At 43.7% G+C, this 15,293-nt stretch overlaps 1 protein-coding gene across 1 annotated transcript in view; it reads left to right on the top strand.

The window, feature by feature from the left end:
- LOC135528059 (semaphorin-3G-like) overlaps positions 1 to 14,982 on the top strand; it is a 74,450-nt gene extending 59,468 nt beyond the window's left edge. Inside the window, exons 8-16 of the mRNA XM_064956829.1 lie at positions 911 to 1,025; positions 1,141 to 1,210; positions 2,444 to 2,588; positions 6,564 to 6,795; positions 6,905 to 6,996; positions 7,115 to 7,156; positions 7,282 to 7,507; positions 11,251 to 11,384; positions 12,867 to 14,982. Coding sequence (XP_064812901.1) covers positions 911 to 1,025; positions 1,141 to 1,210; positions 2,444 to 2,588; positions 6,564 to 6,795; positions 6,905 to 6,996; positions 7,115 to 7,156; positions 7,282 to 7,507; positions 11,251 to 11,384; positions 12,867 to 13,361 — 1,551 coding nt within the window. The 3' untranslated portion in view covers positions 13,362 to 14,982. The remainder of the gene's footprint in view (positions 1 to 910; positions 1,026 to 1,140; positions 1,211 to 2,443; positions 2,589 to 6,563; positions 6,796 to 6,904; positions 6,997 to 7,114; positions 7,157 to 7,281; positions 7,508 to 11,250; positions 11,385 to 12,866) is intronic.
- Positions 14,983 to 15,293: the final 311 nt, after the last annotated feature.

Below are 15,293 nucleotides of genomic sequence, written 5' to 3'. Positions count from 1 at the left end.
AATTATACTGTATGTCTAGTCAGTGTGAGCCATCTCTCCTCTCTCCCTCCCTCTTTTGGTTAGTGTATGTGTTGTCTGTATGACTGAGATGTTATGGTGATGATGGTGGTGGTGATGGTGGTGGTGGTGTTTTGTCTGTATGATTGAGATGTAATGGTGGTGGTGGTGGTGGTGGTGTGTTGTCTGTATGATTGAGATGTAATGGTGATGGTAGGGATGATGGTGGTGATAGTGGTGGTGATGTGTTGTCTGTATGATTGAGATGTAATGGTGGTGGTGGTGGTGGTGGTGGTGTGTTGTCTGTATGATTGAGATGTAATGGTGGTGGTGGTGGTGGTGGTGTGTTGTCTGTATGATTGAGATGTAATGGTGGTAATGGTGGTGGTGGTGTGTTGTCTGTGTGATTGAGATGTAATGGTGATGGTGGTGGTGGTGGTGGTGGTGTGTTGTCTGTGTGATTGAGATGTAATGGTGATGGTGGTGGTGGTGATGGTGGTGATGGTGGTGGTGTGTTGTCTGTATGATTGAGATGTTGGTGGTGGTGGTGATGGTGGTGGTGGTGGTGATGTGTTGTCTGTATGATGAGATGGTGGTGGTGGTGGTGGTGGTGGTGATGGTGGTGGTGATGTGTTGTCTGTATGATTGAGATGTAATGGTGGTGGTGGTGGTGGTGGTGGTGGTGTGTTGTCTGTGTGATTGAGATGTAATGGTGGTGATGGTGGTGATGGGGGGTGATGGTGAGTTGTCTGTATGATTGAGATGTAATGGTGGTGATGGTGGTGATGGTGATGGTGAGTCGTCTGTATGATTGAGATGTAATGGTGGTGGTGGTGGTGGGTGTCTGTGTGATTGAAATGTTATGGTGAGGGTGGTGGTGATGGTGGTGGTGTGTTGTCTGTGTCCTCTATAGAATGATGCAGGTGGACAGAGAGTGCTGGTGAATAAATGGAGCACCTTCATCAAGGCCAGACTGGTGTGTTCTGTACCTGGGCCTCATGGCATTGACACACACTTTGACGAGCTGGGTGAGACACACATATACACACACACACACACAAGCACAAATAATGTATGCTCGCAGGCACCAAACCTGAGCACATTAACAAAAGTACTCAATAACGCTTGTATTTTGTTTCACAGAGGATGTTTTCCTGCTTAGAGGCAAGGATGAGAAGAACCCAGATGTTTATGCCATCTTCAGCACCATCAGGTGAGCTCCACACATGGTTACACACGTCCATATCACCGTCTATGAATTTGACAGTGGTTGCATTCCTCCAGACCCATCCCTTACCAAAACAAGCGGCAAGGCGGACATTTTGTTGTTTTTCAAATCCCAGTCTGTAGCTTTAACCTGTTGATGCTCTGGGGGCGCTATTTCATTTTTGGATGAAAAACGTTCCCGTTTTAAACAAGATATTTTGTCACAAAAAGATGCTCGACTATGCATATAATTGATAGCTTTCGAAAGAAAACACTCTGACGTGTCCAGAACTACCAAGATATTTTCTGTGCATGCCCTAGAACATGAGCTTCAGGCAAAACCAAGATGAGACGGCATCCAGGAAATGAGCAGGATTTTTGAGGCTCTGTTTTCCATTGTCTCCTTATATGGCTGTGAATGCGAGAGGAATGAGCCTGCCCTTTCTGTCGTTTCCCCAAGGTGTCTGCAGCATTGTGACGTATTTGTAGGCAGATCATTGGAAGATTGACCATAAGAGACCACATTTACCAGGTGTCCGCCCGGTGTCCTGCGCCGAAATTGGTGCGCAAAAGTCAGCTGCCAGTATTTTTCCATGGGATTCAGAGAGGAAAGCAAGCTTCCACGAACTGCATATCAATGAAGAGATGTGAAAAAACACCTTGAGGATTGATTCCAAACAACGTTTGCCATGTTTCGGTCGATATTATGTAGTTAATTCGGAAAAAGTTTTACGTTGTAGGTGACTGAATTTTCGGTTCGTTTCGGTAGCCAGACGCAATGTAGAAAACGGAACGATTTCTCCTACACACAGACGCTTTCAGGATAAACTGCGCATTTGGTATGTAACTGAGAGTCTCCTCATTGAAAACATCAGAAGCTCTTCAAAGGTAAATGATTTTATTTATTTGGTTATCTGGTTTTTGTGAAAATGTTGCGTGCTAAATGCTACTCAAAATGCTATGCTAGCTTTGCATACTCTTACACAAATTAGTCAATTTCTATGGTTCAAAAGCATATTTTGAAAATCTGAGATGACAGTGTTGTTAAGAAAAGGCTAAGCTTGAGAACAGACGCATTATTTTCATTTTATTTGCGATTTTCAGAAATCGTTAACGTTGCGTTATGCTAATGAGCCTGAGGCTTTAGTCACGATCCCGGATCCGGGATGGGGAGTTCCAATGGAGGAACCAAACCCTAATGAAATCAGTCCCTAACATTAAACGTTCCTCTCTCCCCTAGTAACGTGTTCCAAGGCTTTGCAGTTTGTGTGTACCGTATGGCAGACATCAGAGAAGCCTTCAACGGGCCTTTTGCACACAAGGAGGGACCTGACTACCAGTGGGGGGCTTACGAGGGCAGAGTGCCCTATCCAAGACCTGGGGTGGTGAGTAATACCATACAGTACCATACTGCAGGCTACCATGCCATATCTACAAATTAATACTTTGTTTCAGACTCCTTGTCAGCTTGCTTGTGTGAGAGAGATCAGGTGATCAAACTGGGGCGAGAGAGAGAAATTGAATGAGAAAGGGAGACAGACAGCGACAGAGAGAATGAAGAAGAAACTCCAACAGAGGGATAAAGAGCTAGTCCAGTGTGGTTACTGTTGGTCCTCCCCTCAGCAGCTCTGCCTCATGTTTTCTTGTCATCCACATCGCTGTAATTTAGCTTCATTCAGGGCCCGAGTGTCAGAGCAGAATCGGCACCTCTGTGGTTTCAATCCACACACAGGCCTGATTAAGAAGTATGTCCTGGCCGAGAGAAAGAGAGAGAGAGAGACAAGACATTCAGGGGCACGCCTGTAATTCATTTTTTATTTTGCCTTTATTTAACTCGGCAAGTCAGTTAAGAACAAATTCTTATTTTCAATGACGGCCTAGGAACAGTGAGTTGACTGCCTTGTTCAGGGGCAGAATGGCAGATTTTTACCTTGTCAGCTCAGGGATTCGATCTTGCAACCTTTCGGTTACTAGTCCAACGCTCTAACCACTAGGCTTCTTTTACACCCATTGGTGTAAAAGAACCCCAGCATTGTTGATTTTTTTTAAATGGTTTGTTTCAATATCTATGTTTTTGCAACTAAATTGATTTATTAATTCATCTAATGCTACTCAAATATAAATAATATATATTTATCTAAACTAATCCAATATGTTACTTGTTGTTCCAGTTTAAATGGTTAAGTAGTCTCATATGCTGTATTAGTAGTTTTCCCAACCTGGCAGTTATTCTGAAGAATTGAAAATGTTGGATATCCCCACTCTGGTTGGATTCCAATAGGAAAGACACATCATAATGACCCATGAGTTTTAGGTCATTGTATTAGGGTAAAAGTAGGCCCTCAAAATAAGACCTTATTAATAAATACTTTGTACGTTGTATTGTGTTAAAGAATTTAATGTTAATGATAACATATTCGCTTAGGATCTCATTTGGTGAAGACCACAGGTCTACAAATCGATGAATGCAACAACCATGTGTCCATCAAAAAAAAGTGTCATGGGCATTAACTACAATTCACTGGAAAGCCAAGGCACTCTGGGAAATATTCAAATAAGGCTTTACCCGAGCATTGTGTTAATTTAACACTGACAAGTGTGGACCCGTATAGACACTGGAGAATTTACTGTGTACATGCTCCTATACTAATACTTTACATATGCTGGGGGAATCTGCTCCAGTTTGCTCATTCCTGAGGTTCACCAATGTAAACACTCCTAAGCCAAAGACACCCTAAATTACTGGATCAATATATAGCTGACTGGCTTGGATCTGTGTGTGTCTCAAATAGCACCCTATTCCCTATAAAGTACACGACTTCTGTCCATTGTCCATAGGGAATAGGGAGCCATTTTGGATGCATCCTCTGTTTGGCACTGTGGACACATTTGGCTATCTCCTCCCTCAAACAGAGATCACCTCAGCTGTACTGTTTCTGCAAACTATTGTGCAATCTTCTGTGATTTAGTGCTTAGGCGGTGTGCATAGTTTTCACTCCCGTAATGAGAGTAGATAAGAATTTGGCAACAATTTTTTCTCCATTCCTGTCAATTCAGGAATTTAGATAGGCTTTGATAGCAGTAGTGGTGTGTGGGTGAAATCGCTGGGGAAGCTAAAAGTGAAGCATTATTACAACCTACAACCAGTCAAATGTTTGGACACACCTTACTCATCAAGGGTTTTTATTATTTTCTACATTGTAGAATAATAGTGAAGACATCGAAACTATGAAATAACACATATGGAACCATGTATTAACCAAAAAAGTGTTAAACAAATCAAAATATATTTTAGATTTTAGATTCTTCAAAGTAGAGTTACCTCTGCTGTAGAGGTTAACTTCATTAGAGTTACCAGCCTCAGAAATTGCAGCCAAAATAAATGCTTCACAGAGTTCAAGTAACAGACACAACTCAACATCAACTGTTCAGAGAAGACTGTGTGAATCGGGCCTTCATGGTCAAATTGCTGCAAAGAAACCACTACTAAAGTACACCAATAAGAAGAAGATTCTTGCTTGGGACATGAAACATTTGGGACATGAAACATGAGCAATGAACATTAGACTGGTGGAAATCTGTCCTTTGGTTTGATACGTTCAAATCTGAGATTTTTGGCTCCATTCGCTTTGTGAGATGCAGAGAAGGTGAACGGATGATCTTTGCATGTGTGTTTCCCACCGTGAAGCATGGAGGAGGAGGTATGATGGTGTGGGGGTACTTTGCTGGTGACACTGTAAATTATTTATTTATCCGACCTCAACCCAATTGAGATGGTTTGGGATGAGTTGGACCGCAGAGTGAAGGAAAAGCAGCCACCAATTGCTAAGCATATGTGGGAACTCCTTCAAGACTGTTGGAAATACATTCCTTATGAAGCTGGTTGAGAGAATGCCAAGAGTATGCAAAGCTGTCATCAAGGCAGAATTTGAAGAATCTAAAATCTATTTTGTTTTGTTTAACACTTTTTTGGTTACTAAATGATTCCATATGTGTTATATCATAGTCTTGATGTCTTCACTATTGTTCTACAATGTAGAAAATTGTAAAAATGAAGAAAAACCCTTGAATGAGTAGTGCGTCCAAGCTCTAGACTGGTGCTGTTGTGATAATTGCATTGTTTGCTCTGTATCCTGTTAGTTCATATGCCTTGCGACTGTGATATATAGGCCTAAAGGCCGAGACAAAGAGAAGACATATTGGCAGAATAAATTTAACCACAGCTTTGTTTCATCACAAGAGATGCCTCCATTATTCCAGCACCATTTCAACATTTCCACATCATCAAATCACCAATGTTTACTCTAATTCAGCGACAACTCAAAGATACTAAACACAATTTAGTCCAAAACTTTGTCATACAGTACACGCTTGAATTTTTTGTTGTCTTAGGCTACCAGGCTAAAATGCTTGTTAGCTAGCGTAACTTATTTTCATTGGCAACTTTAGCTAGTTAACATTAGCCTTCTACATCTTGCTACATATTGAACTCCCATCGTCTCAGGCTAGGTGCACAATGTAGCAAACATTGGTTGGATCAGAATCTGCGTTATAATCATTGGCTAGTACATAGAATTAAGTAAAACCACAAGATCAAATCCCCATCTCCATCCATGGCTAATTTAGAAAAGGGCAGCAACACAACAAGATGCAACAATTCAAGTTGTTTCTGTCAATATGCTCTCGATGCGATTTGATAGGAGTGACGCCAAATCCAAACTGGCTTCCCTTTACACTTTTTTTTGGTGCGCCAGGACCAACGCTGATTGGCTATTATTTTTTATAAATGATCAAGGGAGGCCAAATGGTCACGGGCATCCCTTACATTCAATGTTATGGGCAGCAACACTGTCATACTCTTTTGGACCAGACTGCTTTAGATTGATGGTCTACACATACAGAGGGGCTGTTTTGCCGGTCAGATACATTCAGCCTCTTGCGATTTAAAGGAAAATTACGAAACATAGAGACGAAAGATACATTTTATATATATATTTTTTGTCATTTTTGGGGGGGAAGCCTGGCTTCCGTTGGTATCTATGAATACACGTCCATTCTATGTCCATTCCAACTTACAGTAACTGAAATTATCTTTTGCAATGCTGTCAGAAGTGTCTATGGATTAGTCAATGTTATGACAGAATTTTAAGAACTCTTCCCAAGCAGTGTTGAATATGACTCCCAGCCAAACATTGTAAGGGAGTCACAGAGAAACACAGACCTAACTTACTAAATGACTCATCAACTGATCTCTAAAGACACCGCTGAATAAAACGTTCATGTCACATTCCCCCTTTTACATTTAACACAAATCATATGTTTTTATAAAATGATTACTAAAGAGTTCCTCTCATCTCCAGTGCCCCAGTAAGATCACCAACCAGCCTGGCAGACAGTTTGGCAGTACCAAGGACTTCCCAGACGCAGTGCTCCAGTTTGCCCGAGGGCACCCCCTGATGTGGCGACCGGTGTACCCGGCCATGAAGCAGCCTCTGCTGGTCAAGGCCAACTTGCCCTACCGCCTCAAACAGATCGTGGTGGACCGTGTGGAGGCAGAGGATGGACAGTATGACGTCATGTTCATAGGCACCGGTTCGTCCTGACTTCTCCACATTTCTGGAATTAGTCTGAGTGGTGACTATAGTCAGGAAACTTGAGTGTATTGGGATGTAAAGTTGACCATTTTGACCTCTGACCCCAGACATAGGCACTGTTCTGAAGGTCATTGCATTGCGCAGCGGCAACACTCTGGACACAGAAGAGGTCACTCTGGAGGAGCTGCAGGTCTTTAAGGTAACTAGATAAGATGCCTCCTTTCTCCGCTGTCTCCCCTCCTCCTCATGTATTTAAAAGTCTAACCAATTCACAATGTCTGAATGCGAATGAAATATAATATTTTTATGTTATTAAGGTGCCAACTCCCATTACCTCTTTGGAGATCTCAGTAAAAAGGGTGAGTAAATGTAAATTATTTATCACAGTTGACATAAACTTAAAGAAAACATGCAAGCACTGAAGCCAACACCACATAAAACATTCTCATTCTCTGGTTGTACTCTGACCCCTTTCCGCACACAGCAAGCACTGTACGTGGGTTCTCCGGTGGGTGTGGCCCAGCTGAGGCTTCACAGGTGTGAGACGTATGGGAAGGCCTGTGCTGAGTGCTGCCTGGCCAGAGACCCCTACTGTGCCTGGGACGGCACCTCCTGCACTCGCTACACCTCGCTCAGCAGACGCCGCTATCGCCGTCAGGACATCAAGCATGGCAACCCGGCCCTGCAGTGTATGGACCAGAACCTCAGTGGTGAGAGAGGGGGAGAAGGAGGGTAAAGGGTGGGAATGAAAAGCTTGGGAATGAAATGAGTGTAAAATAATTACAAAATGAAGATGATAGACTATGTGAGAAGAATATATAATACGGAGACTCACAACATGCCAAGTGGAAAGTAGGGCACTCTAATATCCTGTTGATAAATGCTTATTACAATGTTGTGCATGACAGAGGGGTGAGGGGAGTGAGCTAGTCTGGCTGTCATGGTGGCCAAGCTGAAATTGACCCAAAGTATTTGCTCCAGGGAGGTCACAGAGGTCAAACCTGTCCATTGAGAGGCATTAGACTGAGAGGTGAGGTAGGACAAACACTGGGACGGCATCTGTACATAGCCCATCTGTAAATAGCCCATCCATATACCTCATCCCCATACTGTATTTATTTATTTATTTATCTTGCTCCTTTGCACCCCAGTATCTCTACTTGCACATTCATCTTCTGGAGCAGAACTATCACTCCAGTGTTTAATTGGTATATTGTAATTACTTTGCCACCATGGCCTATTTATTGCCTTACCTCCCTTATCTTACCTCATTTGCACACACTGTATATAGACTTTTTCTACTGTATTATTGACTGTATGTTTGTTTATTCCATGTGTAACTCTGTGTTGCTGTGTCTAACTGCTTTGCTTTATCTTGAACAGGTCACAGTTGTAATGTAAATGAGAACTTGTTCTCAACTATGCGACTATATTTAACTATATTTATCTATGGTTAAATAAAGGTGAAATAAATAAAAAATAATAATAAAAAAAATATTCAATGGTACCCTATTGCCTACATAGTGTACTACAGGAAGGACTGGTTTGGTTACTTTCTAAATGTAATCCGTTATAGCTGCTAGTTACCTGTCCAAAATGTTTATCAGGAATGTAACTTTTGGATTACCCAAACTCAGTAACTGATTACTTTCAGTTACTTTAAAAGGCATTAGATGAAGACAAAAAAGACCCATCAAACACATTTAGTGTGTCATCATAAATTTGGTTTGTCTGAATGTAAAAGTGATCCAATAAGAAATCATCTAGTTTTTCAAAAGTATCTGTAATCTGATTACAATATTTGTGCTGGTAACATAACTGATTACAGTTTGTAACCAGATTACACCCCAACCCTGACGACAGGGCTTTGGTCAAAAGTATAGTACACTACAGTATATAGGTTATAGGGTACCATTTGGGCTGCAACCTGGGTCTGTAGAGAAATAAATATAAATAGCATCTCTAATTTTCTCTCAGGGGAGAGCGAACAAGACATACACTGTAAACAATGTATAGGTTGGATGACCAAAGGCCAGTTGATATCATGTGTCGTTTATATTGTATAGCCCAGTGTCAGTCCTACAGTCGTGGCCAAAAAGTTTAGGAGAACGACACAAATATTAATTTTCACAAGGTCTGCTGCCTCAGTTTGTATAATGGCAATTTGCATATACTCCAGAATGTTATGAAGAGTGATCAGATGAATTGCAATTAATTGCAAGGTCCCTCTTTGCCATGCAAATTAACTGAAACCCCCCAAAATATTTCCACTGCATTTCAGCCCTGGAACAAAAGGACCAGCTGAAATCATGTCAGTGATTCTCTTGTTAACACAGGTGTGAGTGTTGACGAGGACAAGGCTGGAGATCACTCTGTCATGCTGATTGTGTTCGAATAACAGACTGGAAGCTTCAAAAGGAGGGTGGTGCTTGGAATCATAATTCATCCTCTGTCAACCATGGTTACCTGCAAGGAAACACATGTCATCATCATTACTTTGCACAAAAAGGGCTTCACAGGCAAGGATATTGCTGCCAGTAAGATTTCACCTAAATCAACCATTTATCGGATCATCAAGAACTTCAGGAAGAGCGGTTCAATTGTTGTGAAGAAGGCTTCAGGGCGCCCAAGAAAGTCCAGCAAGGGCCAGGACCGTCTTCTAAAGTTGATTCAGCTGCGGGATCGGGGCACCACCAGTACAGAGCTTGCTCAGGAATGGCAGCAGGCAGGTGTGAGTGCATCTGCACGCACAGTGAGGCGAAGACTTTTGGAGGATGGCCTGGTGTCAGCAAAGAAGCCACTTCCCTCCAGGAAAAACATCAGGGACAGACAGGTATTCTGCAAAGGGTACAGGGATTGGACTGCTGAGGACTGGGTTAAAGTCATTTTCTCTGAATCCCCTTTCCGATTGTTTGGGGCATCCGGAAAAAAGCTTGTCCGGAGAAGACAAGGTGAGCGCTACCATCAGTCCTGTGTCATTCCAACAGTAAAACACTCTGAGCATTCATGTGTGGGGTAGCTTCTCAGCCAAGGGAGTGGGCTCACTCACAATTTTGCTTAAGAACACAGCCATGAATAAAGAATGGTACCAACAGATCCTGTGAGAGCAACTTCTCCCAACCATCCAGGAACAGTTTGGTGATGAACAATGCCTTTTCCAGCTTGATGGAGCACCTTGCCATAAGGCAAAAGTGATAACTAAGTGGCTCGGGAAACAAAACATCAATATTTTGGGCCAGGAAACTCCTAAGACCTTAATCCCATTGAGAACTTGTGGTCAATCCTCAAGAGGCGGTTGGACAAACAAAAACCCACAAATTCTGACAAACTCCAAGCATTGATTATTCAATAATGGGCTGCCATTATTCAGGATGTTGCCCAGAAGTTAATTGACAGCATGCCAGGGCGGATTGCAGAGGTCTTGAAAAAGAAGGGTCAACACTGCAAACATTGACTCTTTGCATCAACTTCATGTTATTGTCTATAACAGCCTTTTGTCACTTATGAAATGCTTGTAATTATTACTTCAGTATTCCATAGTAACATCTGAGAAAAATATCTAAAGACACTGAGGCAGCAGACTTTGTGAAAATGTATATTTGTGTCATTCTCAAAACCTTTGGCCACGACGTTAGAGGGAAGTGGAAATCATGTGAAGTTTATATTGTATATCCCTGTGTCAGGTCTAGAGTGAAGTTGTTATCTGATAGAACACAAGCTGTGTTTGACTGAGGTGTCAGGTCCCTGTGTAAAATGTGCATCCCTCTGTTGGGAGCCAGAGTGATAGCAACATGAAACACATGCTTTATCTTAAAACAACACACTTGTGTATATACTGTACACAGACAGATACTGTAACACAGATTATCACAAATATACACAACTTGTGCTGTATTTGGGTTCCTTGTCTGTAACTTATAGGTATGAAACATATGATATGGTGCAGTTGAAATACACAGCATTACCGGTGGGTAAGAAATGACATCATACACAAGCCGTGGGCTGAATGAGAGGGTCTTTAAGAACCTTTTAATTGACCAAGTAATGGAAACTAGGTTGTATATATGGAGAAGCTTCACTGAACCTTGACACGCCTGTGCTGAGAATAAGACAGATCCCTGTCGGTTTGTCATGGTGTGAGAGGGGAACAGAAGGGCAGAGTGGGGGAACAAAAGAAGGAAGGGTGTAGCAGTCAGAGGGGCGGAGAATGTGTGTTTGCTCGCCCCAAGGCGTGTGTGAGGGGTGATGAAAGTTCTCTGCCAGGCCTAGGAGTTCCTTAGGGTTGGATTGCATTACACTGACATTGAATAAAGGCACTAAAAAGGGAGATTTTGTGTCTACCATAGCTGAAGATGACATGACCAAAGTCACAGGGCCTACTGAGACCACACCATACTCTGAAGATCACATTTCTAAGTGTACATATTCTAATGTTGTGTCTGCTGTGCGACAGTGGAGGAGCTGGATGTAACAGAAGACAGGGTTGTGTACGGGACAGAGAACAACAGCACCTTCCTGGAGTGTGTCCCCCGCTCCCCACAGGCCACTGTTACATGGCTGCTCCAACGAGATGGCCGCAAGGAAGAGGTGAGATAGATTGATCAATGGAGGGAGGGAGAGAGTGTGAGAGACAGATGGAGGAATCACGAGAGTGTTGGAAAGAAATGGGTAGAAAGAGAGGGAAAGTCTGATGAAGGATAGAGCAAGAGATGGAGCAATAAGAGGTATGAGACAAAAAGCAGAGAACAAGAGATTTAAAGAGATGTTTGAGAGAGCGAGAGAGCGAGAGAGCGAGAGCGAGAGAGAGAGGGAGAGGGAGAGAGAGCGAGGGAGAGAGAGGGAGAGAGAGGGAGAGAAAGCGAGAGAGAACGAGAGAGGGAGAGAGCGAGAGAGAGAGAGACATGTCCGCTCCAGCTTAGTGCCCTGTTACATGTACAGTAAAGCTCCTGTTTCCTCAATGCCAGGGTCTCTTTATGGTTCCTCTAGGCTTAATGGAGTGTTTCAGTCAAGCATGTACGTATTAAGACATTAGAGCAGCTTTCTATTTCCCACCAAATAAACCTGGCTCTCAGCTGTCAATTGGAGAAACAGGCTGCCCTGTTTGCTTTGGCACAAATACACGCCGTGGCAGAGAGAAAGGACAAAAAAACTACTGCTGAATTTCATGGCAAAATTCTTCTTAGCCTTCCAAGCTGAGAAAACAGCACAAAAACTCAACGTTCACCCCTTCCCCCTCTCTGTGCCATACCTCATCCACTTTGCATCCCCTCATCTCGCCATGTCACCACCACTTTGCATCCCCTCATCCCTCCATCTCACCACCACATTACATCCCCTCATCCCTCCATCTCACCACCACTTTCACATCCCCTCATCGCTCCATCTCACCACCACTTTGCATCCCCTCATCCCTCCATCTCACCACCACTTTACATCCCCTCATCCCTCCATCTCACCACCACTTTACATCCCCTCATCCCTCCATCTCACCACCACTTTACATCCCCTCATCCCTCCATCTCACCACCACTTTGCATCCCCTCATCCCTCCATCTCACCACCACTTTGCATCCCCTCATCCCTCCATCTCACCACCACTTTGCATCCCCTCATCCCTCCATCTCACCACCACTTTGCATCCCCTCATCCCTCCATCTCACCACCACTTTGCATCCCCTCATCCCTCCATCTCACCACCACTTTGCATCCCCTCATCCCTCCATCTCACCACCACTTTGCATCCCCTCATCCCTCCATCTCACCACCACTTTGCATCCCCTCATCCCTCCATCTCACCACCACTTTGCATCCCCTCATCCCTCCATATCACCACCACTTTGCATCCCCTCATCCCTCCATCTCACCACCACTTTACATCCACTCATCCCTCCATCTCACCACCACTTTGCCCCTCTTTATTTCTTCTGTTATTTTTGACCTCTATATGTTCCCCTCTTGCCTTCCTATCTCCCCTTCTCAATCTCTTCTGTTCTCCCTCCATACCTCCAAATATCTGTTATTTCCCTTCTCTTCCTCCCTCCCTCCCTCACCCTCCCTCCCTCCCTGCAGGTGAAGCTGGATGACCGAGTGATGCATATGGAGCAGGGCCTACTCTTCCGCCGCGTGTTCCGTCAGGATGAGGGTGTGTATGTGTGTCTCTCCCGTGAGCACGGCTTCACCCAGACCCTCATCCGCCTCTCCCTGGAGGTCCTGCAAGGGAACACACTGAGTGAGCTGCTGGCCCGTGACGACACCCCCCTCGACGGTCCCCTGGGGGTAAAGGGGTACCGGTCCTGGCCACCCTGCCATACTTACAGGAGCACCAACCCCCTCAGCCACCTGCGCCCCTGGTTCAAGGACATCATGCAGCTGATCGGCCCGTCCAACCTGCCGCACGTGGAGGAGTACTGTGAGAGGATGTGGTGCAACGACAAGCTGCGGCGTAAACACAAGAGCATGCTGGACAAGTACCGGCAGGCACAGGACAGCGTGCGCAAGACCCGCAATAAGGGCTCCGGGGAACGCAACCGGACGCCGCGGGACGTCAGTAACCGACAGCCGTAGAGGGGAGGCAGAAACAGATGAAGGGAGGAAAAAGAGAAGGACTACATGACATGATGAATGAGAGAACGAAGAGGTGGTAGTGATATGTATTGTAGGAAGATGTACTGCCAACAGGGATGAGGGTTGAGACTGATTTGGAGGCAGAAGGGAGGAGGAGAAAGAGAGCGACAGGTACTCATGGCACTCATCAACTCTCATTTGCTTCATGAAAAACCCTCAACTGTTTCCACAAAGGGACCCTTCTCCTCTCCACGCACCCTTGCAACCTCAGTGTCTCTGTATGATTATGGATTGACTGTAACATGCTGCAAATAGTGTGTGTGTTGGACTGCTACAACTGATCTCCTTCTACCCAACATTGCACTCATTTCTCTTAGGTCATTGAGCCCATTCCATGTTACCCATTCTGTGACTGCTTCTGTGTTCTTCGCTCTGTACCCCTTAAAACTGCATTTCCGGAGCCTTTGCCTTACCCTGCACCTCAACACACCCTACACTGCTATGGCTCACTTCATATACAGTCAGAAAGTTAACCGTTATTTTTTAGCAGTGTAATCCCACCACCCTGCAAATGATTCACAACAGCTAATTCTGTCCACACATACTCACACACACTGTTGAGCGAACATACAAGCACACTCACACAACCATCACTCAACCAGCCATAACAACACACAAGCACACTCACACAACCATCACTCAACCAGCCATAACAACACACAAGCACACTCACACAACCATCACTCAACCAGCCATAACAACACACCAGACAATTGCTTTAACTGGAAGTTGCCATGAGACGATTGTTGACGGTTCAACAGAGAAAAGGCCTGTTTGTTGCTTTGTATTATCAGCTAGACTCCAGGTCCCACCATTCCTTTGTGTGTCGTAGGTGTTGTTCTCACTCCTGACAAAGGAAGGAAAATAAAAAGGGTCATTGGCGCTGGCTGAATGTTCTGCTGATGCTTTGTAAACATTGGTTCTTCATTTAAATACAGGATTTCTGTCTCCGTTGTTGAAATACAATGTTTCACTAACATACTTCACCGGAAGCTCTCCTTCCACGGGCGCTGGTTATAGCGGAGGGTGGGAGAGTGAGAGCAATTATTAGCCTCCTGTCCTCCTGTCCTCCCCTTTCTCTCCAAATATTGTTTCTGATCGTATGTTAGACCGACCAGATGTGACGGAGAGAGTGTCGCAGGACTTGTATAGACAAGAATGGGGAGTTGATGACTATTGATGATTGGATTACTGTAGGTATGTCCTGGTTTGAGTGGTTCACTATACAGTACCAGATCTTATTCTGGTTGGTTATAAAGATGGCATTAACACAGTATTTTTCACCAAAAGGGAAAATATACTGCTCCACACAACACAATAGCTTATGGCACACAACTATGCAAAAACAGGATTGTTGAGTAACTAAAAAAAACAATAACAGTGAATATGAATAAAACAATGAAAAGGTTACTGACAAAATGCCATTTGTTTTAGATTTTTCTGGAGCTCCATCTCGCAGTTACTATCAGCAATAGTTTATTGAACAAAACAGTCGTTTTGACATGCTTTGTTTTGAAAATGTCATTCTTAGACTACAACATAAAGTGAGACTTCCAATGTCGATGCCGTGTGGTTTGTAACTCATTGGCGGGTCTCTTTCACAGGGAAGAGCCTGATTTAAATGTTGTATTTATGTCTTATTTAATGCTCTCCTGCATGCGGTGTAAGTGTACTTAACACTAAAAGTTTGGACACACCTACTCAGGGTTTTTCTTTATTTTTTACTATTTTCTACATTGTAGATTAATAGTGAAGACATCAAAACTATGGAATCATGTAGTAACCAAAAAAGTGTTAAACAAATCCAAATATATATTTGAGATTCTTTAAAGTAGCCACCCTTTGCCTTGATGACAGCCTTACACACTCTTG

Source organism: Oncorhynchus masou, chromosome 33 (genome assembly GCF_036934945.1).
Source record: "Oncorhynchus masou masou isolate Uvic2021 chromosome 33, UVic_Omas_1.1, whole genome shotgun sequence".
Lineage (NCBI taxonomy): Eukaryota > Metazoa > Chordata > Actinopteri > Salmoniformes > Salmonidae > Oncorhynchus > Oncorhynchus masou.
The sequence above is the reverse complement of the archived record's forward strand: the minus strand, read 5'-3'. Positions and strand labels throughout refer to the sequence as shown.